The 27794-nt window shown below is 39.7% G+C and overlaps 1 protein-coding gene across 1 annotated transcript; it reads left to right on the top strand.

The window, feature by feature from the left end:
* The first annotated feature begins 1849 nt into the window (after positions 1-1849).
* On the top strand, positions 1850-26170 carry chd1 (chromodomain helicase DNA binding protein 1). The gene is made up of 36 exons (XM_088281725.1): positions 1850-2218; positions 3556-3671; positions 4445-4640; positions 6203-6325; positions 6430-6626; positions 8409-8683; positions 8831-9056; positions 9199-9299; positions 9788-9966; positions 10101-10225; positions 10326-10542; positions 11094-11183; positions 11726-11916; positions 12615-12803; positions 12970-13132; positions 14135-14287; positions 14385-14456; positions 14566-14715; positions 16729-16877; positions 16960-17056; positions 17156-17251; positions 17355-17531; positions 17609-17772; positions 17860-17901; positions 18000-18133; positions 18247-18385; positions 18549-18699; positions 19907-20029; positions 20115-20258; positions 20342-20644; positions 20734-20865; positions 21012-21190; positions 22128-22227; positions 22327-22378; positions 22463-22697; positions 24797-26170. The coding sequence occupies exons 2-36, from the start codon at positions 3619-3621 to the stop codon at positions 25077-25079; spliced, it is 5400 nt and encodes a 1799-aa protein (XP_088137851.1). The 5' UTR covers positions 1850-2218; positions 3556-3618; the 3' UTR covers positions 25080-26170.
* The last annotated feature ends 1624 nt before the right edge of the window (positions 26171-27794 follow it).

Genomic DNA, 27794 nt, shown 5'->3' with positions numbered 1-27794 from the left:
TGCTCCCTAGAAGTGACCTTGATACTCCCTAAAACTATTGGAATTCTCCCAAAAGTTACCTAAAAACTCATTTTCTAAGATCTACTGAAATATTCATAAAAGAACCCCAAATACTTCTGAGGGCACTCTAACCCTGCTACATTGAAAAAAATGAAAAATGAGATGGTCTTTAAAAAGACCAACACTAATCTGTCACATAATATTTGAGCTATCTCTCTCTCTCTCTCTCTCTCTCTCTCTCTCTCTCTCTCACACACACACACACACACACCCCTCAACCCAGTCTTCTCTCTCTTCTCTCTCACACACACATATATATGTGTATATATATATATATATATATATATATATATATATATATATATATATATATAATACTTAAAGTTCAACTGGAAAATTTCTGCTCCATTTTTGATTGTGGGAAAAAAATATTTGTATGTTGTTTCAAATAAAGATCTAAAATTGTAATAATTGTATTTTCACCACAAATAGTCATGCACGTTTTTAGAATGCAGAAGGAAACCAACGTAGCAGGAGAAAAGCCACGCTAATATTGGGAGAACATGCAAATTTCACATAGGAAGGTCACAGCTTGGTTTTGGACCCACAAGCTCTGAACTATGAGGTAGATGTACTAACCAGTCAGCCACCAAATCAACAATCTCACATGTAAAAAAATAAATTGAATGTATTTTCCCCACCAAATAAAACCGCTTTATCCAGCATCATCTGTGAAAAACCCAATGAAAAATTGCTGCATTTTTTTTTTTGCAGACAAAAAAATATATGCTCTTATACAGGGTTGTCATATTGGAGGAGAAAAAAATGCAGACATTTCTTGGCAGTTTTTCCCCTCTTCAAAACTTTACAAAAGCCTGGTCCCCTTTATGCTTAGGGCCTTAGTACACCATTCCCCTCAACGTCGACACTCCTGTTTATTATGTAAATATAATATGAGCATTTTGAACTAATGATAGACAGTTGTGAATAGAAAATGTTGACAATAATCTAAGGAGATGATATCAAATATGTATCTCCGTGTTGTTAAACGTGAAGTAAATGTGCTAGAAACAGGAAGTTGACGCACAAGATCTGGTCCCCGGGCCTTGAGTTTTACACCTGTGCACTACACCATCAGCGACCCTTTCAAAACATACCGGTAATCAGACAAGGAAATTATTTTGTCTTTTCTTTTTTTAATATGAGGTGGTACAAAGGCAGAAAATACCAGCATCAAAGTCACTGTTCAGTCTGACAAGTTATTTCCCCCTTCAAATGAAAGCTTTTCTTTGCTTTTGGGTCAGAAACCGGCATATTTGGTGAAACCAATCCGAATCCGTGTCCCACTGCTGATTACTCGAGGACAGAAAATTGTAGAAACTAACCGTTTTGGTGAAAGAAGAGAGTGTACTCTTTCTTTTAGTAGGTTTGGTCACAGAACGCTTTCTGTAGGTCACGAAAGTTCAGTCAAAAAGGCAATATGGGGGACTCTCCTTTGACGGCTGGCAGCAAATGAGTTAACAGTACAGCTAGTAGTAAAACGGTATCGATGGAAGATATGTAAGCTTCAGTTATTAAAAACAAAAATGACAAGAATGACAGAAGTATAGTATGTTACTACAACTTTCTTACTATAACAGAAACACTCGCTTGTTTTAGTTTATGGTATCGTTTTGATTTTTTTTTTTTCGTAAAAACTAAACGAATCATACCCAAGTGTTTCTCATTTGGGGATTGCAAATATGGTATAAAAGTTGTTCTGTTTGTTTGAAAGAGGTCCGCGATTTGATACTCTCGGCCGTTTCAATGTTGTGCTGTGCACAGTCGTTACGTCACTGTCCGGGGTTTCTAGCGAAGTGAACCCTTCGGCGTCATGGCGGAGGCCGGTTGTCGGAAGACCCTGGAATGAAATGCCTTTTTATTTTACTGTCTGGATTGACCATCAAGCACGGGACTTCAACTCGGAGCTCAGCGCGAAGAGGGTTTGCCTCTTTTCCCCCCAGAGTGTGGAGGAAACGGCAAGCCGAAAGCTCAACTGAACTGGGTCGTTACGGGCTGCTCTCCCAAACTGGGAGATAGCTAGCCAGCTAACGCAAGACAGCGTTAGCTACCCGTAGCTGTTATTTCATTAATTGTTGTTCGTATAAAAGGAATACATTGTGCACCTGGCAAGTGGACTTTGACAACAGTTTCATCCTTGGAGCTAAGCTAAAAGAAGGCAAGAATAACTTATTCCATAGTTTATTGAGAACATATTCTTACGTTACATGTTGATGTGGTAAAGCCGCGAGAAGTGAGCGGCGGATGAAAACAAGATGGAGAGGACGAAGTTAGGTTAGCTAATTTGTATATGTGGGCTTTCTAATAAATCATTTGCGTTAAGTACTACACCAGTGATTCCCTTTCCAAATTATTTTTGCATAGTTCTCTACTCGCCGATATAGCCTCGATATTGCACGTGACTACAAACGAAAGAAACATTACAGTGTAACCTCCTTAAGAGGAAGAGCAAAGTTTGGTCATTTTTGTTAGCTTCCGTGCTAGCCTCGTGCTCAATTTACGTTAGCATCCCACTGTAACCCATGTTTACCAAGCGACCGTTAACCTCATATAAAAGTTACATTGCATTTGTGTGAAACACTTGTAGTATTTGATGCTTTGTGTCGAAGTTATTGTGCTGTAAGTATTTAGGTACTCTAGCCAGTCATCTTATAGCAAGTGATGTTAAAATTGACCAATATTATACTTTGGCATTTCCGTGCGGGTGTATTGATGGCAGCATTTATACAGTTCATGAGAGCTATATGTATTTCAAAAGTTAGTTTTGGTTCTCCATTAAGATTTTGAAGAGTCTGACTGGCGCGTTCGCGGTGTCTGCGTACACAACTTCCCCCGCCAATAGCCGACGCTGGCATTAGCCGGTTTTAGCAGGTTAGCTTAAAGGTAAACTGTTCCTCTGACCAAATGGTTAACTGCTTTAAATCGACCGACTGTAACAGCAGTGGGAATGAGGCGATTATCAGCTTTTGCACTGGTTTAGTTGTATACAACCATTTAGAGCGTTTTGTTGTTTTTAAGTGCCCGTGGGCTTTTGTTGAGACGTAAACACGCTGTCGTTGTGCAGGCCTGATAGGCCCCAGTCCGTAGGGGCAAATAGTGATAGTGGCTACATCCATGTACAGTACTCGTCGGTGACATTTCTTGCTTTAACCTGACATATTCATATTAATATTAACTGACTTTTGTCCTCTCGTTACAGACACATGGGCAACTGATCATTTTAATTGTTTGGAAGTATTTGGAAATCGAGTACCATAGTATACTGTATTATTCGTCTGCTAAAGATTAAATCATTTAGCTGAGCTTTGATTGAAAGTATATCAGTTACCATGAAAACCTAAGCAAATTCTGAAGTTCAACTACGGCTTTAACAGTCATCACAGACATTCAGTTGAAAAAAGTTATGAGATATACAAGATTGTGTTGCCGTCTGTCAAGTTTCTTTGCATTTTGTAGGATGCATGTAATAATGTACAATTTATTCTCACATTTCAGTTTAACCACGTTGCACGCACTATTAGAGGCGCCGCGGGGGAAGTCTACATTCTAGACTTCAGGATGGCAGGACGCAGTGAGGATGAAAGCGTAAGCAACAGCAGTGGAGAATCAAGGTAAGTCCTGTTTTTAACATCAATAGTAAAAGACACAAATTTGATTGTACATGGGTATTTATTCTATACGGATGGCTGTTCGCTGAGGAACGGTGTTATCCTCTGGCCCATGTGCTCTCAGTATGTGTGTTGCATGTCCCACGCAAGCTTGTATGGAGAGTCTTAACTATGAAGACTTATGATACGACTCTCAAGAAGTATCTTTTATTGTCGTGAACACTAATGCACATAAATATTTTCCTCTAAACTTAAATCATTAAAGTCATCGACACAGCAAACACACATTTAAAAAAAATGCGGCACACACTGGAGCAGGGGGTTACTTAAAGACCCAGGGAAACGTTTCAGGTTTGAGTGGCTTGCTCCAGCAAGAACATCACAGGTACTTGATTCGGGAAATCAGGCGTGTATTCATACCGGTACACTAGTTGGATAGTCATTTGGTGTGGGGTCACTCTTTGATTGCTAAACACTATCCCTTTAGTTTTCTGAGCTTTTGTCTCATTTGCACTTGGGTTCTTTATGGGGATGCTTCAAGTTGCATAGAATTCCGGCATTGAAACAGTTTGAGGACCAAAATTTGAACTACTATTTTTGTGATGCAATAAACTATCCATCCCAGTTATTGCAAGAAATTTAAAAAATTACTTTAATTCAGAGATTGAAAAAAATAGGCAGCCGGATTTTCATCAATATTTTGTAATGCATGTCTAATTTTAGACAATCTTTCTTTAGATTCTTTAATAATTTTTTTTTCTTTTCAAATTTTACAGCAATTCTGATGATGAATCTGGTTCTGGATCAGCATCTGGATCTGGTTCTAGCTCAAGCTCCTCCAGCAGCAGCAGTCAGTCAGGGAGCAGCGACTCAGGAAGTGGCTCAGACTCTGGCAGCCAGTCGGATTCAGAGACAGAAAAATCCAAGGAAAAGATTGACCCTCCAAATAAGTCAAACATTGATGGCGCTGAGGTACGGTATTATTTTGTGTTAATTCTCAATTTGTTGTGACAGATTTTTTTTAGTATAAATTATTCCATTACAACCGTAATTTAATAACCAAATTTTAAGATTTAACCTAACAAACAGTGATAGTCATCACTTCCAATAAACAAGGAACTGTTTATCAGTGCAAGTGCTGATTCTTGATGCAAATGTAACCGAATGATCAGTTAATGCTATACACATATATAATTGCGAGCGCACACATACCCACACACGCAAACGCATGCATGCGCGCGTGCGCACACACACAAAAGTTGTTGCTCCTTGTCCTACTTGTTTACCTTGATTGTCTTTACGTCAACACCTCACTTTTTGGCAGCTACATTCGCTTTACGACAGTCTGGAAGTAGGATAAACGATTGGCGCCTAGATAAATACTTTTATATATAATAACTGGACTTTAAATAATGCAATAAAATGACAACTATAAGCCCAACCGGCTTTTAGTGGTCAACTAAAAGTATTCAAATGGAGTACAAATAAAGAATTTGCACAAGTAGGACTACACTTCCCCATGATTCTTAAGGCCTCGATACACCAATCCAACGTCAGAAAGTCGGTACACACCGTCTGTTTAGTGTAGTGAGCAATGGCGTAAACCGTAAAGTCTGAGCCATTGTTGGGTTTTCTGTGGGGGGGGGGGGGGGGGGCGTGTTCATCTGATTCAACATGTAGAAATGGGTCGGGCAGTCGGGACAAATGATCACTACGATTGGCTGTCAGCTAGCGAATCAGTGCTCTGGACAAGAATGTGAAATGACCAAAGCGGACGAATGGTGAAATTTGAAGCTATTCCTCAAGAACTGAATCAACTTCGCTCATTTCCTCTACAAACATAACGGCTGGCTGGACAGAAGAGCGCGAAGACTAATTAATCACTCTCAATCAAGAAAGACCGCTTTTATTGGACATCACTGTCAAAGGCTGCACATTGACTATCGCCGCCGATGGCATGGGGGGGATACTACTTCTTACGCATGTGCAGAAGGTCCGGAGTAGTTGGCGTCTCCGTCAGCTTTTGAGGTGCTTTCTTTGGACATGTTCTAGTCAGACGTGCCGACTTCTAGGCTGACGTGACAGTTGGCCACGACGACCATCATCGGATTGGTGTGTATAGACGCGCAGGAAATAGTTCTAGTTATGGTATGAAGGAAAACATGTAAACTAGGTAGCAATTAGATGTGAATGTCAAAGTAAATAGACATTTATTAGAATTAAAGAATGCAAACTGAAAGGCAAATATACTGTCTTAATCCTTCATTGTGAAGTGTGGGTTTACTACATGCTAATACTTTTTGAACGCCGTGTGCCACATAAAATCGATTTGAGGTCGATATGCACAACCAGAATTAACACATAAGGGGGATTTTTGAAGTGCATCTGTAGTCCTTATATTAAAATGTTTTTGACCATTGACTTGGACAAGGACTTGCTGTGTTGCCCAATCTTTTTTGAATGGCTTTAGCACTGTGTCTAGGTGCCTGTCTGTTGTTAAACATTTGTCTTTCCTTTCCACTGACTAATTGCAGTTTTGGAAGTCCAACCCAAGTATCCTAGCAGTCCAACGATCTGCTATGCTCAGGAAACAGCACCAGCAGCAGCAACAACAACAGCAGCAGAGACAAAGCTCCTCAAATAGTGGATCTGATGAGGTAATACGCTGTTATTTTGCGTGCCTTATCTGTAACTGATTATATCAGTGCATTAGAAGTGTGAAATTATTCATAAACATGTCATTATTATTAAATTATTCCAGGACTCGTCAAGTAGTGATGACTCAGACTCTTCCAGTGGGTCCAAAAGGAGAAGAAATTCTGGCTCTTCAGACTCTGGATCAGGTTCTGGATCAGGAAGTGGATCTGGATCAGACTCATCTGCTGAGAACAACAGTGATGAAACCACCTCAGACTACGAGCCCAGTCAAACAACTAAAAGCAGAAAGCCTCCAACTAAGTGAGTAGATCTTCTCACACCTTTTACTGGTAATACAGTTGATCCTCTATGGCTGAATACAAACTTTTTTTTATTGAACCATTTTTAAAAACCTTGAAAAGGGGCTTCCTCCCTCACACAGCCATGTTACTATCCATTCATTATTAGTGTAATAGTTTTTAAGTGTTTTTAATGGTATTAGGGCCCAAGCAGTGACAGATGCAAGGTCCCTCGTCTCTGTTGTAATTAATAAAGTTTTCCATTGTTTGTAAATATTTCCGTCCATAGTAAATTTTGCACTGACGCTTCATTTGAAGAAAGTCATGAATTTGATCGAGATTCAATATTTGTCCGAAAAATTGCAATTCAATCTTTTCCTAAAATCGTTATGCCCTACTAGCCAAGTTTCTTCCTCTCTCCTGGTCCGCTTTTGCATAGTTCTCCACAAATACCTTTACCAGTAGCCACAGTTTTGCTCACCAGAAAAATGTGTCACATTGCACACAGTTGGAGAAGGCTTTCTAAAGAACTTTTCCTTCAATCTCGGCTTACGTTTTTTTTTTAATTAAATTAAAATAATAATAAAATAAGTCGCAAAGCTCGTGAAATCAGACTTTTGCTAATAATGTGGAGAGTCTGCCCTAAAAATCGGATTTGAGGAGGAATCTGACTAGAATCAGACATGTCTGTCGTAGGGCTGGGCGATATGACCTCAAATCAATATCGCGAGAAATTGACCAATTTTACCTCGATAACGATAAATTCCCCCGTGGACTAAAAAAAAATCTAAATAAATGCAGGAAATGCATATTGACTGTTTTTATTCTTGACCAACTGGTACACATTACTTTCAATGAAAAATAAAAGTACAAAAATCATTTGTATAAATTCCAAAATAGCTTGCTTTGCATGACTTGAACAATGTCACAAAGAAAAAGGGTACCGCTTGCAAAATCTTTTTCTGCAAGTAGAGTGCGCCAAGATGCTCTCATGATGTAAATAATGGCAAATAAAAAAATGCTAAATAAAATGAAAGAAAATGTCAATGCAAGCCAAAAAACAAGTGTGCATCATCGGGGGAAATGTGCCTCGAGTACTCTGGTGCGCAGTCGGCACTTGTCATCTATGTTATGCACACTCAGGCTCAATCAGGGATCCATGTTGCGACCCGACCACAAGTCGGATGTAGATGCAAAATGCTTGACATGTCAAAGCTCCCGGCCCGATGGAGTCCATATCGGGAAATACGGCTTTCATGAAGCGTTTAAATCCTGCGCGCTCCTCTGGAACCAGAGGAGCTCTATCTTTAGCTATGTGCTAGGCTATCGCGTCCACCTCTGAGACGTTCTCTCGTATGGTGTCGCCTCCATTAATTGGCTGTTGTCACTTGTCGAACCTTGCTTCTCACTTTGAACTTTCAGCACAGCATTGTTGTGTTGTGGGTGGTGAAAAAGCTTCTGGATTTGAATCGCCAGCTACGACAGCGACGTCTGTTTTCTTTCTCGAGCAGACTGTTGGAGTCACGTGACTAGAGGCGCTGTTGCGGTCTTAAAGGGGCATGAACATTGCCGCAGACAGAAAAGGCTTTTCTTTTTTTCTTTAACACCGAATTTACCGACATGGGCAAAATGATTTCGGTCATTGTAATAAATTTCGGTAACGGTAAATTTTCGGTTTATCGCCCAGCCCTAGTCTGTCGTGTGAAGGCAACCGAATCGAAGCCTCCTTTGTAGTCTCATTTACTTCAAAGTTGTTTGTCAAGTCTTTTATCTTTGTTGTATGACTTTGTTTGTCTCATTGTAGGATGAATTTTCGAAATGGCAAGAAGAGCAGCTCCCAGAAAAAGAAACCCCAGAAATGTTCTTCTTCTGATGACGAGGACGATAACTACAAGAAGGTTGTCGCTGCTGGTCCACGGCGGCAGGCCACCGTCAACATCAGCTACAAAGAAGATGAGGAGCTGAAAACAGATTCCGATGACCTTGTGGAAGTTCTTGGTGAAGATGTCCCTCAACCTGAAGAAGATGAGTTTGAAACACTTGAGAGAGTGATGGATAGCAGAATCGGTAGGAAAAGAGGTAAGAAATATTTTTGTCTTCTTACATTTATAGAAATGAATAGAAGTGAGTATATGTGAATAATATATTTTAGACGTTAGTGGTATATAATCAGTCAAGAAAATGCTGTAAAAGTTCAGGTTATGTTTTTGCCTTTGATTCTAACAGCTGTGGGAAGTGTGACAACAGTATATGCTGTCGAAGCGGATGGAGACCCCAATGGCAACTTTACTTCCAATAAGGAGGCAGGGGAAATCCAGTACCTAATAAAGTGGAAGAACTGGGCCCATATTCACAACACTTGGGAAACAGAAGAGACCCTTAAGGTGCAGAATGTCAGAGGTATGAAGAAACTGGACAATTTTAAGAAGAAGGATCAGGAGAAAAAGAAATGGTAAGGAGTGCAGTTTGTAACTTTATTCCATATTTGATGACAAAGGTCCCACTGTTTTCCACTGGTATTTCAGTGCAGTTTTTTAGTAGTTCTGATCTTACCTATTACATATAATGTGATGAATCTTATACCTTTTCATTAGGTTGAAGACAGCTTCACCTGAGGATATTGAGTATTTCAATTGTCAGGAAGAACTCATCGATGACCTGCACTCCCAGTACCAGCTTGTGGAGAGGATCATAGGTATGTTTTCATATTTCTTGAATTCAAAGCTGCTAACATATTGTTGTTCAATTTTCATATTGTTTTAATATTGTTCAATTTTCACATTTTATTAGCTTAATGAAGTTCTACAATTGCATCAGTTAAAGGGGAAGGCGGCTGAAAAAAATTCTTACAATAATGTTTTATGTGACCTCACAAGTCCAACCACAGCATTATGATTGATATTGCGTTTGTGGAATATGAATTAAGAGGCAAAATGAACCAATTTTTATGAGTTAGTTTTTATTGCTACTTATAGCACACATTTCACCTTATTTTTCTGGTCTCCTTGAAATTTCCGTTTCCGTTGTCCCATCTCATGCAAATGAGCCACTGCTCTGAGACCCAATTATTGTGTACAAGCAATTAACCTTTTTTCCAGAGTATGTCTCCTTGAACACATGAAAATGTATGCTTAGGCTTATTGTAAATTACATTTTCATCACTGTCTGAATATCTTTGACCAGGTCATTCTAACCAAAAGTCGGCTGCTGGTTTCCCGGACTACCTGTGCAAGTGGCAGGGATTACCCTATTCAGAATGTAGCTGGGAAGATGGAGCTCTGATTGCCAAGAAGTTTCAGAAATGCATTGATGATTATATGAGCAGAAACCAATCAAAGACCATTCCATCCAGAGATTGCAAGGTAAAAAAAATGGCAGGATGAAATTATCTCTGTCAATCTATATATTCTATTAAAAGCCCTTTATACTGCACTGTTTAACTTGGTTGAGTACAGTTTAGAATCTGTTGATCTAACCATCTGCACTTTTCCTGTAGGTGCTGAAACAGAGACCAAGGTTTGTTCCAATGAAAAAACAGCCACATTACATAGGAGGTGATGGACTAGAACTCAGAGACTATCAGTTGGACAGTTTAAACTGGATGGCGCACTCGTGGTGCAAGTAAGATTCAAGCATTGACTCAAGCCATGCATGAACCTCCAAAGCTCATACATACCCTCATGATACCAAATGTTTTTTCCCGTCCTGTCTGACTTTTTAGAGGCAACAGCTGCATCCTTGCTGATGAGATGGGTTTGGGGAAGACCATTCAGACCATCTCTTTCCTCAACTATATGTTTAATGAGCACCAGCTATATGGACCCTTCTTGTTGGTTGTACCCCTCTCGACATTAACGTCGTGGCAGAGAGAAATACAGCTGTGGGCCCCACAGATGAATATTGTTGTCTACCTTGGGGACATAAGCAGTAGGAATATGGTAAGATGGAATGCTACATACACGTTTTCTACACTATTAATAGAAACACACATTAAACAAACAAAAAAAAACATTCATAGCCACCGGTTCAAGGGCAACACAAACCCTATAAATAGTCCAGAAATGTCTATTAACAGTCCAGTTGGATTTTATAGCTTAACTCATATTCCACAAACGCAATATTAATCAGAATGCCGTGTTTCGACTAGTGGCGCTGCATCGAACATATTCTTGTTGTGAAATGTTTTGGGTTGACTTCCCCTTCAAGTAACTCAAAATAAAGTTTTCCAACAATAATGAAATTATAGAACAGAGAAGTTCATATGGTTTGTCCAAAACTAACTCTGGTTAGTTCTAATTCAAACAATGCCCAACAGTACCGAGCACACATAAGACAACGAACAACTTTGCTTTTTGTGCAGGTCACTTTATACAGTTAAATTAGGTCCAATACTTTCAGTTGCTTAAAAATACTCCACGCACTCTTGGTGCTGTCATACCATGACAATTTTATTAACAAATTTATCCTTTATTCCTTTTTTCTCTTCTAGATCAGGACACACGAGTGGATGCATGTTCATTCCAAGAGGCTCAAATTCAATATCCTCCTCACTACGTATGAGATTCTTCTCAAGGACAAGGTTAGAAGCGACTCACATAAAATGCTGCAGAATAGCAATGTCAGATTTCCCCCCCCCCCTATAAGTATCGATGGCTGTATTGGCAGGCTGCACGAGGACTCAATATTCTAAAATAAAGCAGGTCTTATTTACCTACCTGGTTTACTCACCCATCTTTAATATTACTCCCAAAGGGAACATTTGTGTTCATTTGTTAATGTTAAATAGTTGAATATTTTTAATTTAAGGGCCGTTGTCACAAAGAGACCAATTGTTTTATGTTCACATCATCTGAAAAAGAAAATTTGGTTTTCTATTCTTTCTGTTGAAGATGATACCAGTTATTACTGAAAAAATATATTGGTAAGCCTGTATTTGGTTTCTTTGCCTTTATTTTTATTAAAGAAGGGAAACTTAATTATCAGAAATTAGATTTTTGTGGTAGAGGAGGGGAAGGGCGTTCTGGGGATTTAGTTTTAAGATAAAATCGCCCATCCCTATCTTCTATCCTAGTCTAGATTTTGTTAAGTGTATAACTAAACATGTGACAAATATGTCTACAGTCTTTTTTGGGCAGTGTTAACTGGGCTTTCATCGGTGTGGATGAGGCACATCGACTGAAGAATGATGACTCACTCCTCTACAAGACCATGATTGACTTCAAGTCCAATCACAGGCTCCTGATCACAGGAACACCGCTGCAAAATTCCCTCAAGGAGCTCTGGTCACTGCTGCATTTCATTATGCCTGAAAAGTAGGCCATGCTATTTGTTACGTTATAAAAATGGTCACTCTTTTGTTGTGCTAATTACAGAGAATACCAAATGAATTATTTCACTCATTATTATTATTTCAAACATTTTATTTAAAAAAAAAATACAATACGATAAAAATTCAACCTAACGTCATTCAAATACACATACCAACTGTAGCAACTCTATGGCTGTAAAACATAACTGATTGTCATAAAAAATCTATGTGTGCAAGTGTAGGCATATGATAATCATTCTCTCAAAATATTAGAACAAAACTTGCAATATTTTGGATGATAGACAGGCTGAAAGCTTTTCCTCATTAAATACAAATGCATTAATGCTTTCGACTATCATCCAGAATATTGCGTGACAATGATTATCATATTTTTATATCTACAGAAATTTGGGTGACAATAATTTGTTTTTTATTCTATTATTGACAGATTGTTGCCACTTCACATGACAAATATGGATAGGCAACCTTACCATATTATTGTTAAAGCTAAAAAAAACCTGTCTTTTCTTCTGGGGGTAGGGGGGGCACAACTGTTATGAATATGCACATTAGCACTACATTTAATACTCATACTATAATGCAAACACATGTATCTTGACAGATCTCTGAATTCCAGCACAACATTACCATAGAATATATGGGGAGTTAACAGTATTGATGAGATATGTTCTATTTTTCAAGGTTTCACTCGTGGGAAATGTTCGAGGAGGAACATGGCAAAGGACGGGATTCTGGCTACACCAGTCTCCACAAGGAACTGGAACCCTTTCTTCTCCGCAGAGTCAAGAAGGATGTGGAGAAATCTCTCCCAGCCAAAGTAGAGCAGATCCTCAGGGTGGAAATGAGTGCTATCCAGAAACAGTATTACAAGTGAGGACTGAGTTCAAGTTTTATTCTTGCTCACTTTATATATTCATATTTACTTGTGCCTCCCAATGACTCCAGTGTTCATTAGCAAGTACTCCTGTGACTAAATAGATGCACATATTGTTTTCATTCTGAACTTTTCCATCGTCTCTCTTTCTTGTACCTGTAGATGGATCCTGACCAGGAACTACAAGGCTCTAAGTAAGGGTATCAAAGGCAGCACATCGGGTTTTCTAAACATCATGATGGAGTTGAAGAAGTGCTGTAACCACTGTTACCTGATCAAACCTCCTGAGGACCACGAATTCCTTAACAGAGCTGAAGCATTACAGGTTTGAATTTTAGTATTGCATTTTATTTATTCATTTTTAAAACAAGCCAGCCACCCACAACGTTGTATGACCTAGCCTAACAGTATCCACTTTAAACAAGAAAAAAAAAATCACTTTGAAAATAAATTTTTAACAATGCCCGACAGTCGTCTTCTTATGTTCTATCACCTGCACGTATAGTACAGTCGCACATACTGGCAGTTTGACACCCGCATGTTCACAGGTTTATTTTTTTCTTAATATTTTGGAGCTTTTGGTTGGTGTCCTGGTTGGTGTCGTATTGTATACATAAAATGTGGTCGATAGGCTTTCCTAGATCACGGTGATTCATGTTTTGACGGACTGTAGGACTCGCCAATGGCTGCCAGGATGGCCGAGTGGTCTAAGGCGCCGCGTTCAGGACCCAGTCTCCCCAGGAGGCCTGGGTTCGAATCTCGAATTTCCCCATTGTGGGACTAATAAAGGGCAAATTATTATTATTATTATTATTTAATGAGCACTGCTCTACGCTGAACCAGTTTTGTGGCTGGAAAGGAGCCACTCCAAATTAGGTTGACGTGAAGGGCATCACTGCTTTATATTTACAAAAAATGGCTGGAGGACAAGCCAAAAATCAAAACACAACTAGAGAAAGCATAAACCGCCATCCTTACTGTATGAAATAACCTTGCGGAAGCGGCTCAGTTGCACAGAAGCAAAAAATAGTTCCGAAACAAACTATACACAGTAAAAATGCATTTTCTGCAGGATTAGGTTTGCACTTGAGCAGAGCATATCTGAATACCAAAGCGAATTTTCAATTAGATTAAAAAAGTTAATCACAAAATATGAATCATGAACAGTAAACACAAATGTGAAGCTGCAGTAATTCAGGATGAACACGGAAATGAGGCGCATCTTTGGAGGAATTGAAGGGGGAAAAGTGGCTCATTTTTTCAAATTTGACAGTATTTGGAAGAATGAGAGAGAAAAGATTTTTTTTTTTTTGTCCTTTCTTTTCAGCAACTTATCCGCAGCAGTGGGAAGCTGGTTTTATTGGACAAGTTGCTCGTTCGTTTGAAAGAGCGAGGCCACAGGGTTCTAATCTTCTCCCAAATGGTTCGGATGCTGGATATCCTTGCTGATTACCTGAGAAGCCGACAGTTCCTCTTTCAGGTTTCTTTTCAGCTTATTGACCATCAAAATTGTTGTATACACATTGTATATATTTCTTTGTTCTTCAGCAACCACATTTCTTTCTTTCTTGATCCAGCGATTAGATGGCTCTATCAAGGGTGAGATGAGGAAACAGGCATTGGATCATTTTAATGCTGATGGTTCAGAGGTAATTGTTTCCCCTTACAATTATTGTATTTTGCCGAATGAAGAATTTCAGTAAACATGATTATTTCACGTATTCATCTTTATACCGCCCCTTATACACCCCCCCCCAGGATTTCTGCTTCCTATTATCCACACGTGCTGGTGGCCTTGGTATCAATCTGGCTTCAGCTGACACAGTCGTCATCTTTGACTCCGACTGGAACCCCCAAAATGATCTTCAAGCCCAGGCCAGAGCCCACAGGATTGGACAGAAGAGACAAGTAAGCAAAACTGTATCTTAGAGCTCTGTGACTAATCGATCAATCGGGTCTTAGATCAGGTCATTTATTGACTTAAAAAAAATTGTTAGCAACTACTGTAAGTATAAAACGGTATGTCCCTTCTGACGTGCTGTGCTTATAATATAATGGCTTGGGTTGGGGGGAAAAAAAGTCTACCAAGTCTTTTTTTAAAAATTGTCATGGCAATAATTTTTATTTTTTTGACTGGGGCATTTCTGGGCTTCATTGTACTCCATTCACATTTACAGGCCACATAGGTCCATTGTACACTCAAACATGACCTCTTTTACAGTCTATTAGCACCCTCTTTTGGCGTAAAGGTGACAGTGGCAGATTTTCTTTTTTTTTTGCAAGGGAGAGTCTTGCAATTTTGCCAGAGTAATTATTGATATGTGTTTAGCATAGTTTTGACACGGGATGCCCATCCTGATACATTCCAATCATTTTAACACCTATATTGGCTTGGAATTAGGATCTATTAGGATGTTAGTGTCGTGACTGGGATTTGAACCATGGACCCATGAGTCAAAGACCATAATCCACCACATTGCTCAGCTGCAAGGTAACATGATGTTAATCTACCATCGCTGGTTAGATTGTAGTTACCCCAGTATTGCTAGTTGGAACGTACTGACTGGACTCGTTGCCATGTCCAACCGTTGGAAAAGGGAAGTTATTAATGTTGAACGGCACAAATGCTAAATTTAGCTTAGCTTGAGACACGCGTGTTGTCTTGTGTGCTGAGATTGGTTACACAAAGGTGTATTCTATTTATCATCAGAAGTCATTTAGGTGTACATTGGATCACTCAGAAATCAGAAAGCCCTTTATTGTCACTGTACTTAGTGTGCAATGAGATTAGAGAGCTCCTCGCTCCATTGCAATACAACAATAATTTAATTAAATATATAAATTAGATTGATTAAAGATCAAATAATTAAATAGAAAATAAATACGGTTGGCTGCAATAACAAAAAATGGGACAAATAATATAAGTTGGGTGAGTGATATCAAGCGGAAAAAAAAAAACTGAGCAAATTCGACCTACTCGTCACAAACTCCCTCCCATTGAGGAAATACAACCCGAGGCTTACGCATGCGCCGCTGAGCTAACGTGACTCAAAACACACAAAAAAAGACTTACTGGCCGACTTGAGGAAATGCTTGCTTAATAGTTTAGCCGATAACAAACACCCCCTCCCGGACACGCACGGGACGAAACGGCCCGTAGCTCTAGTACACGAGACCTACGTCGCAAGGAAGGCGGGCGTACGTAACAGTGAAGCCGCTAACAAGCACCCTCCGCGGACACGCACTGGACGAAACGGCCCATAGACCCAGCACACGTGTGTTCCGGCTCAATAGAGGCCGGCGTGCGCTGTACATTTTAAAATAAATCTGAATTCAGCCCTTTTCCCTGTTTTATTTTCAATAGTTGTTGTAAATTCCTAATTACTGCTCTGTTTATACAGGTATTTGTTTTCTGTTTAATTTGCGTATTTAACAACAGGCATGTTTTCGAGCACCTAATGGGTCCTATTTACGTTAATTTATGTCGGGCATATTGTTGGGCACCTAACCGGTCCTAAGAGAGACGTATTGAGTCCATTAGAAATTAGCTGCGGATGCGCGATTGCTACACTTTTTGTCGTCGTGTATGCGCCAGAATGAAAGTGAGTTATTGAGCTCTGTTGAATTGATTGGAGTGCTATTAAAGCTACGTTGTTCTCTATCCCTGTGTCCGGTCACGCTCTTTGATTCGAGGAACTGTTCGGATGAGGCGCTCCGGTGAATCCCCCTAAATTCACATACAGTCCCAGCTCTCCGCAACAATAGTAAAAAAAAATATATCGACCGATATGACATGCATGCCTACCAATATAGTTTTCAGCCATATCGCTCAGCCCTATATAAGACTCTTGGAGGTTGCCCCGTGGGGTTTAATATGTTTGTCTACATCCTTCCATTTCTAATCATGTATTCTTCTCTTAGGTGAACATCTATCGTTTGGTGACGAAGGGCTCAGTGGAGGAGGAGATAATAGAGAGAGCAAAGAAGAAGATGGTGCTGGATCACCTTGTCATTCAGAGAATGGACACAACAGGAAAAACTGTTCTCCACACTGGCACTGCTCCCTCGAGGCAAGCCACACATTGTGCTTATCTTAGAATAATATCTTGCCACGTGACACAAGACAATTTGAATTCTCGTTTTATTATGCAGTTCGGCACCATTCAACAAGGAAGAGTTGTCTGCAATCCTGAAATTTGGTGCTGAGGAGCTTTTTAAAGAACCGGAGGGTGAAGAGCAGGAACCCCAGGTATTAAAAACACACACACACACACACACACACATAATAAATAATCCACTTTTTCACAAAGGCATTGTTGTAGTATGTCATGATTGTCATTTTCTACAGGAAATGGATATTGACGAGATTCTTAAAAGAGCTGAAACCAGAGAGAATGATCCTGGTCCTTCCACAGTGGGAGAAGAACTGCTGTCTCAATTTAAGGTGAAATATCAAGAATTCGTTTGTTACACTAACTGTTGGCCCATGTCCGATTCTCTTCCAAGTTAGCGTCTGCTAAGTTGACATGGTTGTCCGGCCTGTGCAGGTAGCAAACTTCACCATGATGGAAGAAGAGGAAATCGACATGGACTCCGAGCGCAGCCAGCGGAATTGGGATGTCATCATTCCTGAGGAGCAGAGGAGGAGGATGGAGGAGGAGGAGAGACAGAAGGAGCTCGAGGAAATCTACATGCTGCCGCGCATGAGGAATTGTGCCAAACAGGTAATTAGGCAGTAAAACCTCAGGCCTGTGAGTCTGTTTTGCGTATATTTACTGCACTTGTTTTGTTAATTTAACAGATAAGATTTAATGCTAGTGAGGGCAGAAGACAGGGCAGAAGCAGGAGATACTCAGGGTCCGACAGTGACTCTCACTCGGATCGAAAGAGGCCGAAGAAACGCGGACGGCCTCGGACCATTCCACGGGAAAATATCAAGGGCTTCAGTGATGCTGAGATTCGGAGGTGATTGATGAGATATTTTTGCATTCTTGTTGTTAAAGCCTATTTACACATGCCTTTTTTTTTGCATTGGTTTTATTTACTTGTCAGGTTTGTCAAAAGTTACAAGAAATTTGGGGGACCACTGGAACGGTGAGTGAGATATACCTGCGTCATTTTAAGATTTGTTTTTTTTACCACTAAATTCAGGACTGACTTCTGAACATTTCTTTTCCCATATCTTCATTCAGGTTGGATGCTATTGCTCGGGATGCCGAACTTGTGGACAAGTCTGAACATGACTTGAAACGCTTGGCTGAAACCGTTCACAACGGCTGCGTGAGAACGTTGCGGGAAAACCCATGTGGACCAGAAAAAACTTCTGGTAACTAAACAAATCGTTGTGATAAAGGAAACTCTACCTTTGAGCCATATAACACGTCTTTGCTGTGAACTGCTAGAATTTACACTAATTGTCTGCACTTTTATTTACATTAGGAGGCAGAAGAGGGAAGGTGAAAGGGCCCACATTCAGGATCTCTGGTGTTCAAGTCAACGCCAAGCTTGTTATTTCTCACGAGGAAGAACTAGCTCCACTCCATAAGGCCATCCCTGCAGACCCAGAGGAGAGAAAAAAGTTTGTAAAAACATTATATCTGTATGATTTTTTTTTTTAACTCAGTGTTAAAGTTATGAGAAAATGGTCAGGTTAGCTTGAGGGTGATGATAATGCTCAGTTTGATTTTGCACTGTTTGAGAAACTAAATCTAACTTTGTGTGTGCGTGTTTGCTGTCCATAGGTACATGATTCCGTGCCACTCTAAGGCTGCACACTTTGACCTTGAGTGGGGGAAAGAGGACGACTCCAGCCTGCTAATAGGAATCTACGAGTACGGTTACGGCAGTTGGGAGATGATCAAAATGGACCCAGACCTCAATCTCACACACAAAGTGAGTTCAAGAAAACATTTTGAACTTTTATGGTTCTAATGGGTTTTTAATGGGCATATTTAAGGTTGGACATGGAAATTAATATAGGAATGTACATACAGCCATGTACCTACGGTAAATGCATGTCTATGTATGTTAAACAGTATATATAGTATTTATTTTATTATTTTTATGTATATACACGGGCTATAATTCACTAATTCAGTGCCAACTGCTTTTTGTCTCGCACTCAAAATAAACAAAAGTTCTATCTTTTTTCTTTCTTTCTTTTTCTGTAGTTCTAAATTTGATGATACACATTGAGCAAATCAAAATGATTTGAGTTATTTGAAAATTCTATCAAATAATCGGGTATTCGGATAAAAATAAAAATATTGTGCCTGGGTAAAGCTACTGTAGTAAAAAAAATGCATGTTTCAATTTAATAATGAATGGCCAACTGCGCATAGCAGCACACTATTTTCTCTCTTAAAACATTAGATAAAATTTTGATAAATTTCTCCCCTTAGATTTTGGTCCATGTGATCAAGGGAAGTCAGAATAGCGATTTTTGTCTGCTAAAACCACACAGCCTCAATTATTAGAAATGTATCTGTTGGAACGGCACGTGTGTCTGTCAGGATGTCAGTATCATATTGTGCAGAGTCATTTAGGTCTATTTGTTTGACCGGTGACAGCGGCTAGCGCTAAACGCTGCAAACAATACCTATAACAAAACAATGCAACGTGAGCATAATTACGTTTTTTTTGTGCACTTAATTAGCAATTGACCATTATTTCAGGGCAAAGTTTTGTTTCCGTTGGTACCAACAGTCTGTGACGGTAATAAACGCTCCAAACACTGTGAAGGAGACATGTCAGGTCAGCCGTTGTGTCGCAAATCACTGCCGGGATCAATTTGAAAATAAAATCATATTTCATACAATTATTTGCGGACCTCTTTCAGCCCTACTAAAGGCACAAAATGTTACCATTTTTGTAATTCATGGTACTCAAATTATTCAATGACTCGTTTTCCCACTAGTGAGTAAAATGACGGATCATATCAAAATCAATAGATTTTTTTAACATTCCCAACTAACTGGAGGTTGGCTAGTGTCAGAGAACGACTTGTGTTCCATGTTAGAGCTCACGCTGTTATTAGTTATGTCAACTTTTAACATATTCATATTCTCCCCTCGAAATGATGTGCGATTGTATGTTCCAGCTCCTACCAGATGACCCTGATAAGAAACCCCAAGCCAAACAGCTCCAGACCAGAGCAGACTACCTCATCAAGTTACTGAGCAAGGACCTTGCCAAAAAAGAAGCTCAGAAACAAGCAGGGACGGTACGTCTGACATTGACACGTTGACTTAATTCAATTATTTGTTCATTAATCATTCATTCGATGAAACATGCCTTGCGTTTTTTAGGTCAATTCTCGAAAGAGGAAGCCACGAAGCAAAAAGAGAGATACTGTGAAGCCAACTCCCATAGATGAGATGATTAAGAGTGCGTCGTCAGATCCTCCGTCTGACAAAAGATCGGATGATGAGGATGAAATAGAGGAGGAAAAGGTGCATTGAAAATCCCTTAAGTTTGATGGCTTGTTGCATAAAATGGAAGCATTTGCACTCATGGGGGACATCAACTGTTTCAGGAGGAGATGCCTGTGAAAGCTCCAAGCAGACGAAGCAGAGGAGACAGAGAGACGGTGAAGGAAGAGAATCAGGAGGAGGAAGAGGATGATGAGGACGAGGAGGATGAGGAAGAGGAGGAGGAGGCTCAACAGGATGATGGCTCCTCATCTGGTGAGAGGGACTATAAAGAGGAGATAAAGAAAGACTGCAAAAAGGAGAAAAAGGAGGACGGTTGGGACAGTAAAGACAACAAGGAGCCAAAAGAGAGAAAAGAAGTAAAACCTCTGGAAGCGGTCCATAAACAAGAGGACAATATGGAAAAGGTGAACCCATTTTATTGAGGTTATTTATTACGCTACGCAAAGTGGTCTCAATGAACGGCCAATATTTTTATTTATCTTCTATTTGACAGACCGAAAGCAAAGTCGACGTCAGAGAACGGTTAAAAAAGGCATCTGATGTGCCAGTCCACATAACGGCAAGTGGAGAGAATGTTCCAGTATCTGAAGAGTCTGAAGAACTTGACCAGAAAACCTTCAGTGTGGTATGTTCAAACTTTCAGAGAGCTGGACATAATGGTTGTAAAACATGGTTCGTTGGGTTCAAAATGATTATATGACTTTCATTTTAATCAGCTAGTGGTGGAAGAGTAGCAATAAATAGTTGGCTTTGTCTGTTTGAATGTCGCAGTGTAAAGAGAGAATGCGGCCGGTGAAAGCAGCCCTTAAGCAGCTGGACCGACCGGAGAAAGGTCTCTCTGAGCGTGAGCAACTCGAACATACCAGGCAATGTCTCATCAAGATTGGAGACCACATCACGGAGTGTCTCAAGGAGTATTCCAATCCTGACCTCATCAAACAGTGGCGAAAGTAAGCATGCTTTGCCTTTGATGCATAATGACCTCATGGAAACCAGGTTATAATAGGGTTGGGTTTTTCTAGTTCGTTTTTAGTTTATGATTTTTTTTTATCATTAGTTTTTTAAATTCAGTTAGTTTCAATTTGTTTTAAGAGCAGGTACGTTTGATTTTTATTGTTTCAAAGTTGCTTTGTTTTAATTTAGTTTTTTATCACTTTTCGAATTGGGTTTAGATCTTTGAATTTGATGGAATATTTTTTAAGCACGACATGAAAAAGGTTATATGCTAACCTTCGAAGTTCCTTCTGTACCGCCTTACAGTAATATTGAAATAAATACATTTAAAATAAACCCTGAAAGTGTATGAAATTAATTGAAGGACATTTTTTTTCGATCAAAATAATTAGTTTTAGTTTGATAATCATAAAATGCAGTTTCAATTAGTTGTTTTTTTTGTTTGTTTTTTAAAGCACACTCATTTTTATTTTATTTAATGAAAATGTTTTTTTCAATTTTAGATTTTTTTCTTTTACTTTTCATTAACATAACCTTGATTGAGATGCAAAAAGTTTGTTTGAATAAATTTCAATGCGATAACAGTGTGTGTGAGGCAGATTTTAAGGCTTTAACTATATTAAACAATTGCATATTGTATTTGTTCCATTAATTACACTCATCTTTTCATGCTTATTCAACTATGTCTGCGATGTCTTTATTAACTGTGCTTTGCTACATTTACGTAACTTAATTTATTATTGCTCACATTGACTACCATACAAAAGGCTAACAGATCTCTCATTGAGCAGAAAGCCTTCCCGCTCTTCAAAATGAAACACTGCTGCCAGCCTAACTTTTACATATCCACAACAAATAGACTCACATACACTGCTGAAGTTTAACCTACAACAAATTGCATATTAAGGAGCTCATAATGTTTGTCTTTGACAGAAACCTGTGGATATTTGTTTCAAAATTCACTGAGTTCGACGCCAGGAAATTGCATAAATTATATAAGCATGCCATCAAGAAAAGACAAGAGAATGCTCAGGTGGGTACCTTGCCAGTATTTCTGCATTGCCGAATTTACGCACATTTGTATATCAGTCTAAAATGAGTTTGTTTTTTTTTTTCTTTCTTTTGTAAACAGGCACTGGAGCAAAACACTAGGAGTACAAACACTATAGGGTCTAAACATGCAGGTACCCTATGAATTTCACAGCCAACATGAGCATATATTTTCGCTTCTGTTCTCCAGATTTCTTACTCTGTGTTTTTTGTCCCAGATATTGAACGGCTGAGAGACAACTCTCACCAGGATGACAGCAGCAGGGATAGTTATAGCTCAGACAGGCATCAGCCATCGGCGCGTTACCATGACAGCAGCAAGGAGAGACACAGCTCGGATGCCCACCGGAAGACTGCAGAATCCAGAAAAAGGCCCTACTCTTCTTTCAGCAACGGCAAAGATCACAGAGACCACTACCGACCAGACAGCAGGGATCGAGACAGGCAGGAAAGGTAAATCCTTAATTGTCTTCTAGCCTACTTGGAGCCAGTGTCCCAGTCTTTGTGCAGCCTTTTCTACAATACTAAAAGGATTTAGGTTAAAATATAATAAAATGTAACCATCCAGAGGAAAAATACCATTCATATTGCAAAATATAGTAGGTATTATGGCTGGGCGATATGACCTAAAATCAATATCGCGATAAATTGAGCAATTTTACCTGGGTAATGATAAATGCACGATAAATTGTCTCTGTGCGCTCATGTGGTGATGCAGCCATCCACAAACACAATGCGCATTGATGTTTAGCGCAAACGTGTAAATGTTTAGTGCTTTTTAAATGGAACCAAAAACTATACACTATGCCGAGCTGCACTATGACTATGAAACTCCATATAAATAATAACAAAAATACTTTTAAGCATAGTTTACTTTTCTTGAGCACCAATGTTTTTAAATGTAGAAGGGACTGAAATCATATGAATAAAATTGGGGAATTGCACTGTGCTAAAGAAAACTAGTTATCACTTGAATTAATTTTTTATTTTGTTCTTATTTAACCTGAATACAAAACGTTTTGTTTTGCTTCTCTAGTATGCAAAATGTATCAAAATGTGGAGAGAGACGGGGAGAGGTGTATTTATTTATTTTTTCAAATGCATCATGTACTTTGGGTGGTGAGATTTCCGAGTTGAAAACGCAGTCCGTGGTCGTGACTTATTAGCACATGTGCTCTTGCTGTTTTGATGTCATCTAGCCATATCAATCACACGTACATAAAAACTATTTTGGTTTTCAACACACGAGGGTTCCCTGACAAATGCCGCCACAATATGTTAGCGTACCACAACAGGACTTCGCATTCCATTCCATCCTCAACATTCCATCAGATGCACACGGTAGCCTGTGTGTGCTAACTCCAGCTAGCTTTCAGACCCAATCAGTCCATCGTAAATTCAATTGTGCCTCAGCCACTACATGCTTCCTTTTAAAGATGTTTATCACCGCTGTGCTTCTATGAATAGGAGGTTTACATCGCATTAATTGTGCTTAGGTGTGCAGTTTGTTTCCAGCACGGACATGAGAGAGTGGCTGTAGTTAACATGGGGTTGCATATTGATTCTTTTATTTATTTATTTATTATTTATATTGATGCATATTTTGAGCAGTTTATGTCTATATAAATCGATTTTCAATTAATCTTGACATTTCTCATTGTATTTTTCGGTCTACAAGCCGCTACTTTTCCCCCCCGAACGTGAAACTAGCAGCTTTTAATGTGAAGAGTTTTTTTTTTTACTGACTAGCGTCAAGCCATCAATAGAGTTCATCCATACTGGTCACAGCTGACCAATGAAATGATCGAACAGGCCACAGTGGACCAAATGAAAGTGTCCAAGTCCGTCATCATATTGAATACTCATGAGCTATTTGTGATTGGAACAACATTATTTACAATTGCGGGAGGAGCCAGTTTGGCTTAGTGAGAGAGTGCGCAAGATTTGAAGATAAAAACCCACAAGTGATGTGCGCATTAGTGAGATTTTTGACAAGTTTCTTCCTGTAGATTTTGGTCTATGAGACGCTACTGCTAGAGTTTTAGCGTCCTTAATTAGCCATTGAACTTGATTTTGGGACAATGTTGTGTTGTGACAACAATATAGACACCCCAAATACACTCAAGGAGACGGTTCAAGTCAGGCATCATGCCACGACACACTGTCACTTATTCCTGACAGCGTACATGTAAATAAGCAAGAGGGTACTTGAGGCAGAAAAAAAAATCCTCAAGCATTATTTTGAACCAAGGTACTCAAATTACTCAGGGACTTGTTTCACCCCTAGTTCAGTATTAAGGAATGGGGGAAGTGACACGACCCTGCACACAAGCTGAGTTCTAGTTGGCTGCAAGTTGCAAAGTATGAGCTGCTGGCAATCATTCTTGTTTTGCAAGTCATTCATTGACATGCCGATGACATAATTTTCCTTGTAAATCGTCCCAAAAAAATCAGCGGCCAATCAAAAAGAATTCTGCAAAACAGCGAGTCTACAAACTTGGAATACATGATGGTGGAGGTTAACTATGTATTTGCTTGTTTGTGTGTTGCAGACATTACAGCGATGGTAAGCAAAGGAAGCTGGAGGAGTTGCGCCCCAGCAGAGACCACCGGCAGGACCTGAAGGATCTCTCCCACGCGGACCACCGCTCGTCTTACCGCTACCACTCGGACTGGCAGACGGAACAGAGGGCCTCGGCCAGCGGCCCCCGCTCTCCTCGAGAGCAGCGCTCGCCTTACGACTCACGCTCCCCGCTGGGCCACCGCTCTCCTTTCGACTATTCGTCTGACCACAAGAGCACACCTGAGCAGATCTGGAGCGGTCGCAAGACATAACGGAAGCTGCCCGGGCCTGCTAGTAGCGGCCATGAACTCGCTAACACAGCCCACGCCTTAGAGGGAAGCTGTAGAAAGCACTGTGCCACGACTGGAGACGAACGCTAAGCAGCGCCTCAAATCAGGCATCAAGGAAAACAAATCATTGCATATTTTTGTATTTAAGAGTTAAATGCTGAACGCAGCACACTTTTTGTTATTTTTATAAAGTTTTTTTTTTTTTTTACCTCTGGACAGAATAGACCCTGAGCGCTGCCTCATCCTCCCACCAACCCATGACACTGGATCCTGTGTTTTGACTGTTCGTGTCTATCTGTCTTGATCATGTCCAACGTGATTATCTACCTTATTTAAGTGTTAAGTCAGTCGAACCTTCAGCTGTCGCATGAATCATGTTACAAGCTGATGTCAAGTCCAGTCAGGGCTCAGGCTCACCACTTGACGTACCTCATTTACATACTTTCTCATTTGTTTGTGTGAGAATTATTTAAGAAGAACAGAATTTAGCTGTAAAAAAAAAACAAAACAAAACAAAAATCCCTGTATGTGCGTTCTACATTTTGTGAGCAATTTTTTTCCCTTCCGTAATAATGTTGTAAATTTATGTAAAATAGTAAATCGATTGACTTTTTCCTCAGGCTTTTTGGATTTATTAAGACTTTCCTTTATCGACTCAGGCTTTTTGTTCTCCAAGTGAGTTCCTGTATGATAGGTCTTTCATTATAATGCTTTCAGAATGTAACTTTTGGTAAAGGGAAAGTTCTTGCCAAGTTGTTTGTTTCTAGTGCTTCTTTTTTTTTTTTTTTTTTTAAATCAGTGACTTCAAATCAGTTGAAAAAGACCTGCTTAGATATTTTCCACAACTGTTTTTTTTTCTTTTTTCGATTTTTGACGTAGGCAATAATGTCAATGTTCTATGCAGCCATGTATATTTGTGGTGAACCACCCAACTGAATGAAGTCACTGTTACGGTTCACACTGTTGTATATAACTTTCCTCTATTTCAGAATCAATTTACACTGAGAGTGCATGGATTTTTATGAACTGTTTTTATATAGTTGTTTATAAAGCCATTAAAATCAATCACTGTATGCCCTTGGATCAGCGCTTAAAAAGTTTTATCAGTTCAGTCAAACTGAAACCGTCCGATATGGTGAAAGCCTTCCTTTGCTTTATGAGCTTCAAACAGAAAAACAGGAACATGCTCAAAACCATCCTACATTGACCTCACTGGCTTCCGTTTAACCACAAGGATAAGTACAAAATCTCCCTGTAAACACTTTTCTGTATCTACGGCAATGCCCCCACCACCTCTTTCAACGTAACTTCCGTTTCAGCAACGCTACCCATCTTCATCTCCAACCAAGAACCGTCAAAAATCTCTCTAACCACCAGGCCAAACACTACATAGGGACCTTAAAATTTATCTTAAGAAACAAGCTTTGTACCAAACTCCAAATGGACAGCTAAATTCCTCGGTCTCTTTTTTTTTTTATTCTGTTTGAAAACTTGCACATTGAGTGTAATTTAAATAGAAAATGCATTACTAAAGAAATGTGTTGTTTCTTCAGAGGAGGAGCTTAATGGAAATGTGTAAAAATATAAAAACATTGAACATTGAGTAGAGTTTGAGATGAGAAACGTTTGCTATCCTCAAAATTGATAGAATAAATATGTAATTTGCTGTTTAACTGTTTATTATATATATTCCTCCTGAAGTCGATGACGATCTCCTTTGTTTTTGCAATGTTGAGTTGCAGTCTGTTGTCCTTGTACCAAGCCGTCATTCTCTGGACCTCCTCTCTGTAGGCTGTCTCGTCACCTCCCGAGATCAGACCGACTACTGTCGTATCGTCAGCAAACATGACGATGGTGTTGTTACCGTGGTTCGGGCTGCAGTCGTAGGTGTAGAGGGCATAAAGGAGAGGGCTCAGTATGCATCCTTGAGGGGAACCGGTTCTCAGCATATGGGTGGAGGACGTGTAGGGACCGAGCGACACAGTTTGGGGTCTGTTGGTCAGAAAGTCCTTAATCCAGATGCGCGTGGGGGCAGGGATGCCGAGAATGTCCAGTTTGGCGACGACGATGTCCGGGATGATGGTGTTGAATGCCGAGCTGTAGTCCACAAAGAGCATCCTGCCATAGCTCTGCTGTTGTTCCAGGTGGCCCAGCACAACATGCAGAGCAGTGTCGATAGCGTCCTCAGTGGATCTGTTAGGGGTCCAGAGTGGGAGGAAGGCAGTCCCTGATATGCTGGAGAACCAGTCTCTCGAAGCACTTCATGATGACTGGCGTGAGAGCAACAGGACGGTAGTCATTCAGGAGGACTGCGGGTGACTTTTTGGGGACAGGAATAACTATGAAATGATACATCTTCCAATTTGGAATTCTTGATTTAATTTTTTTTGCTCTAATTTCCTTCACTGGGATTACGCCTATAGTTCTAGATTAATTCACATTTTAATCCAGAATTTATTGACACGACTTCCTTAGATATGTATTAAAATAGTCTCATGTTTCTCCTATAGTCTTGAGTTAAATTAACTCCTGTTTTTAAAAAAGACTTAGGGTAAGACAGGTCTAAATTAAAACTTTAATTAAGACTGGCCAGAGGCAGATTAAGCACCAGAGTCAATGCAATGTTTGTGTATGCATGCATGGTGAAAGTGGATTATTTGTACCTTGACTACATCAATGGAGCTGAAAATACACCAA

The sequence above is a fragment of the Idiotropiscis lumnitzeri genome, chromosome 18, assembly GCF_059441095.1.
Source record: "Idiotropiscis lumnitzeri isolate Australia: NSW breed Sydney's pygmy pipehorse chromosome 18, RoL_Ilum_1.0, whole genome shotgun sequence".
Classification (NCBI taxonomy): Eukaryota; Metazoa; Chordata; class Actinopteri; order Syngnathiformes; family Syngnathidae; genus Idiotropiscis; species Idiotropiscis lumnitzeri.
Note: the sequence above shows the minus strand (reverse complement) of the source record. Positions and strands in the feature narration are given on the sequence as shown.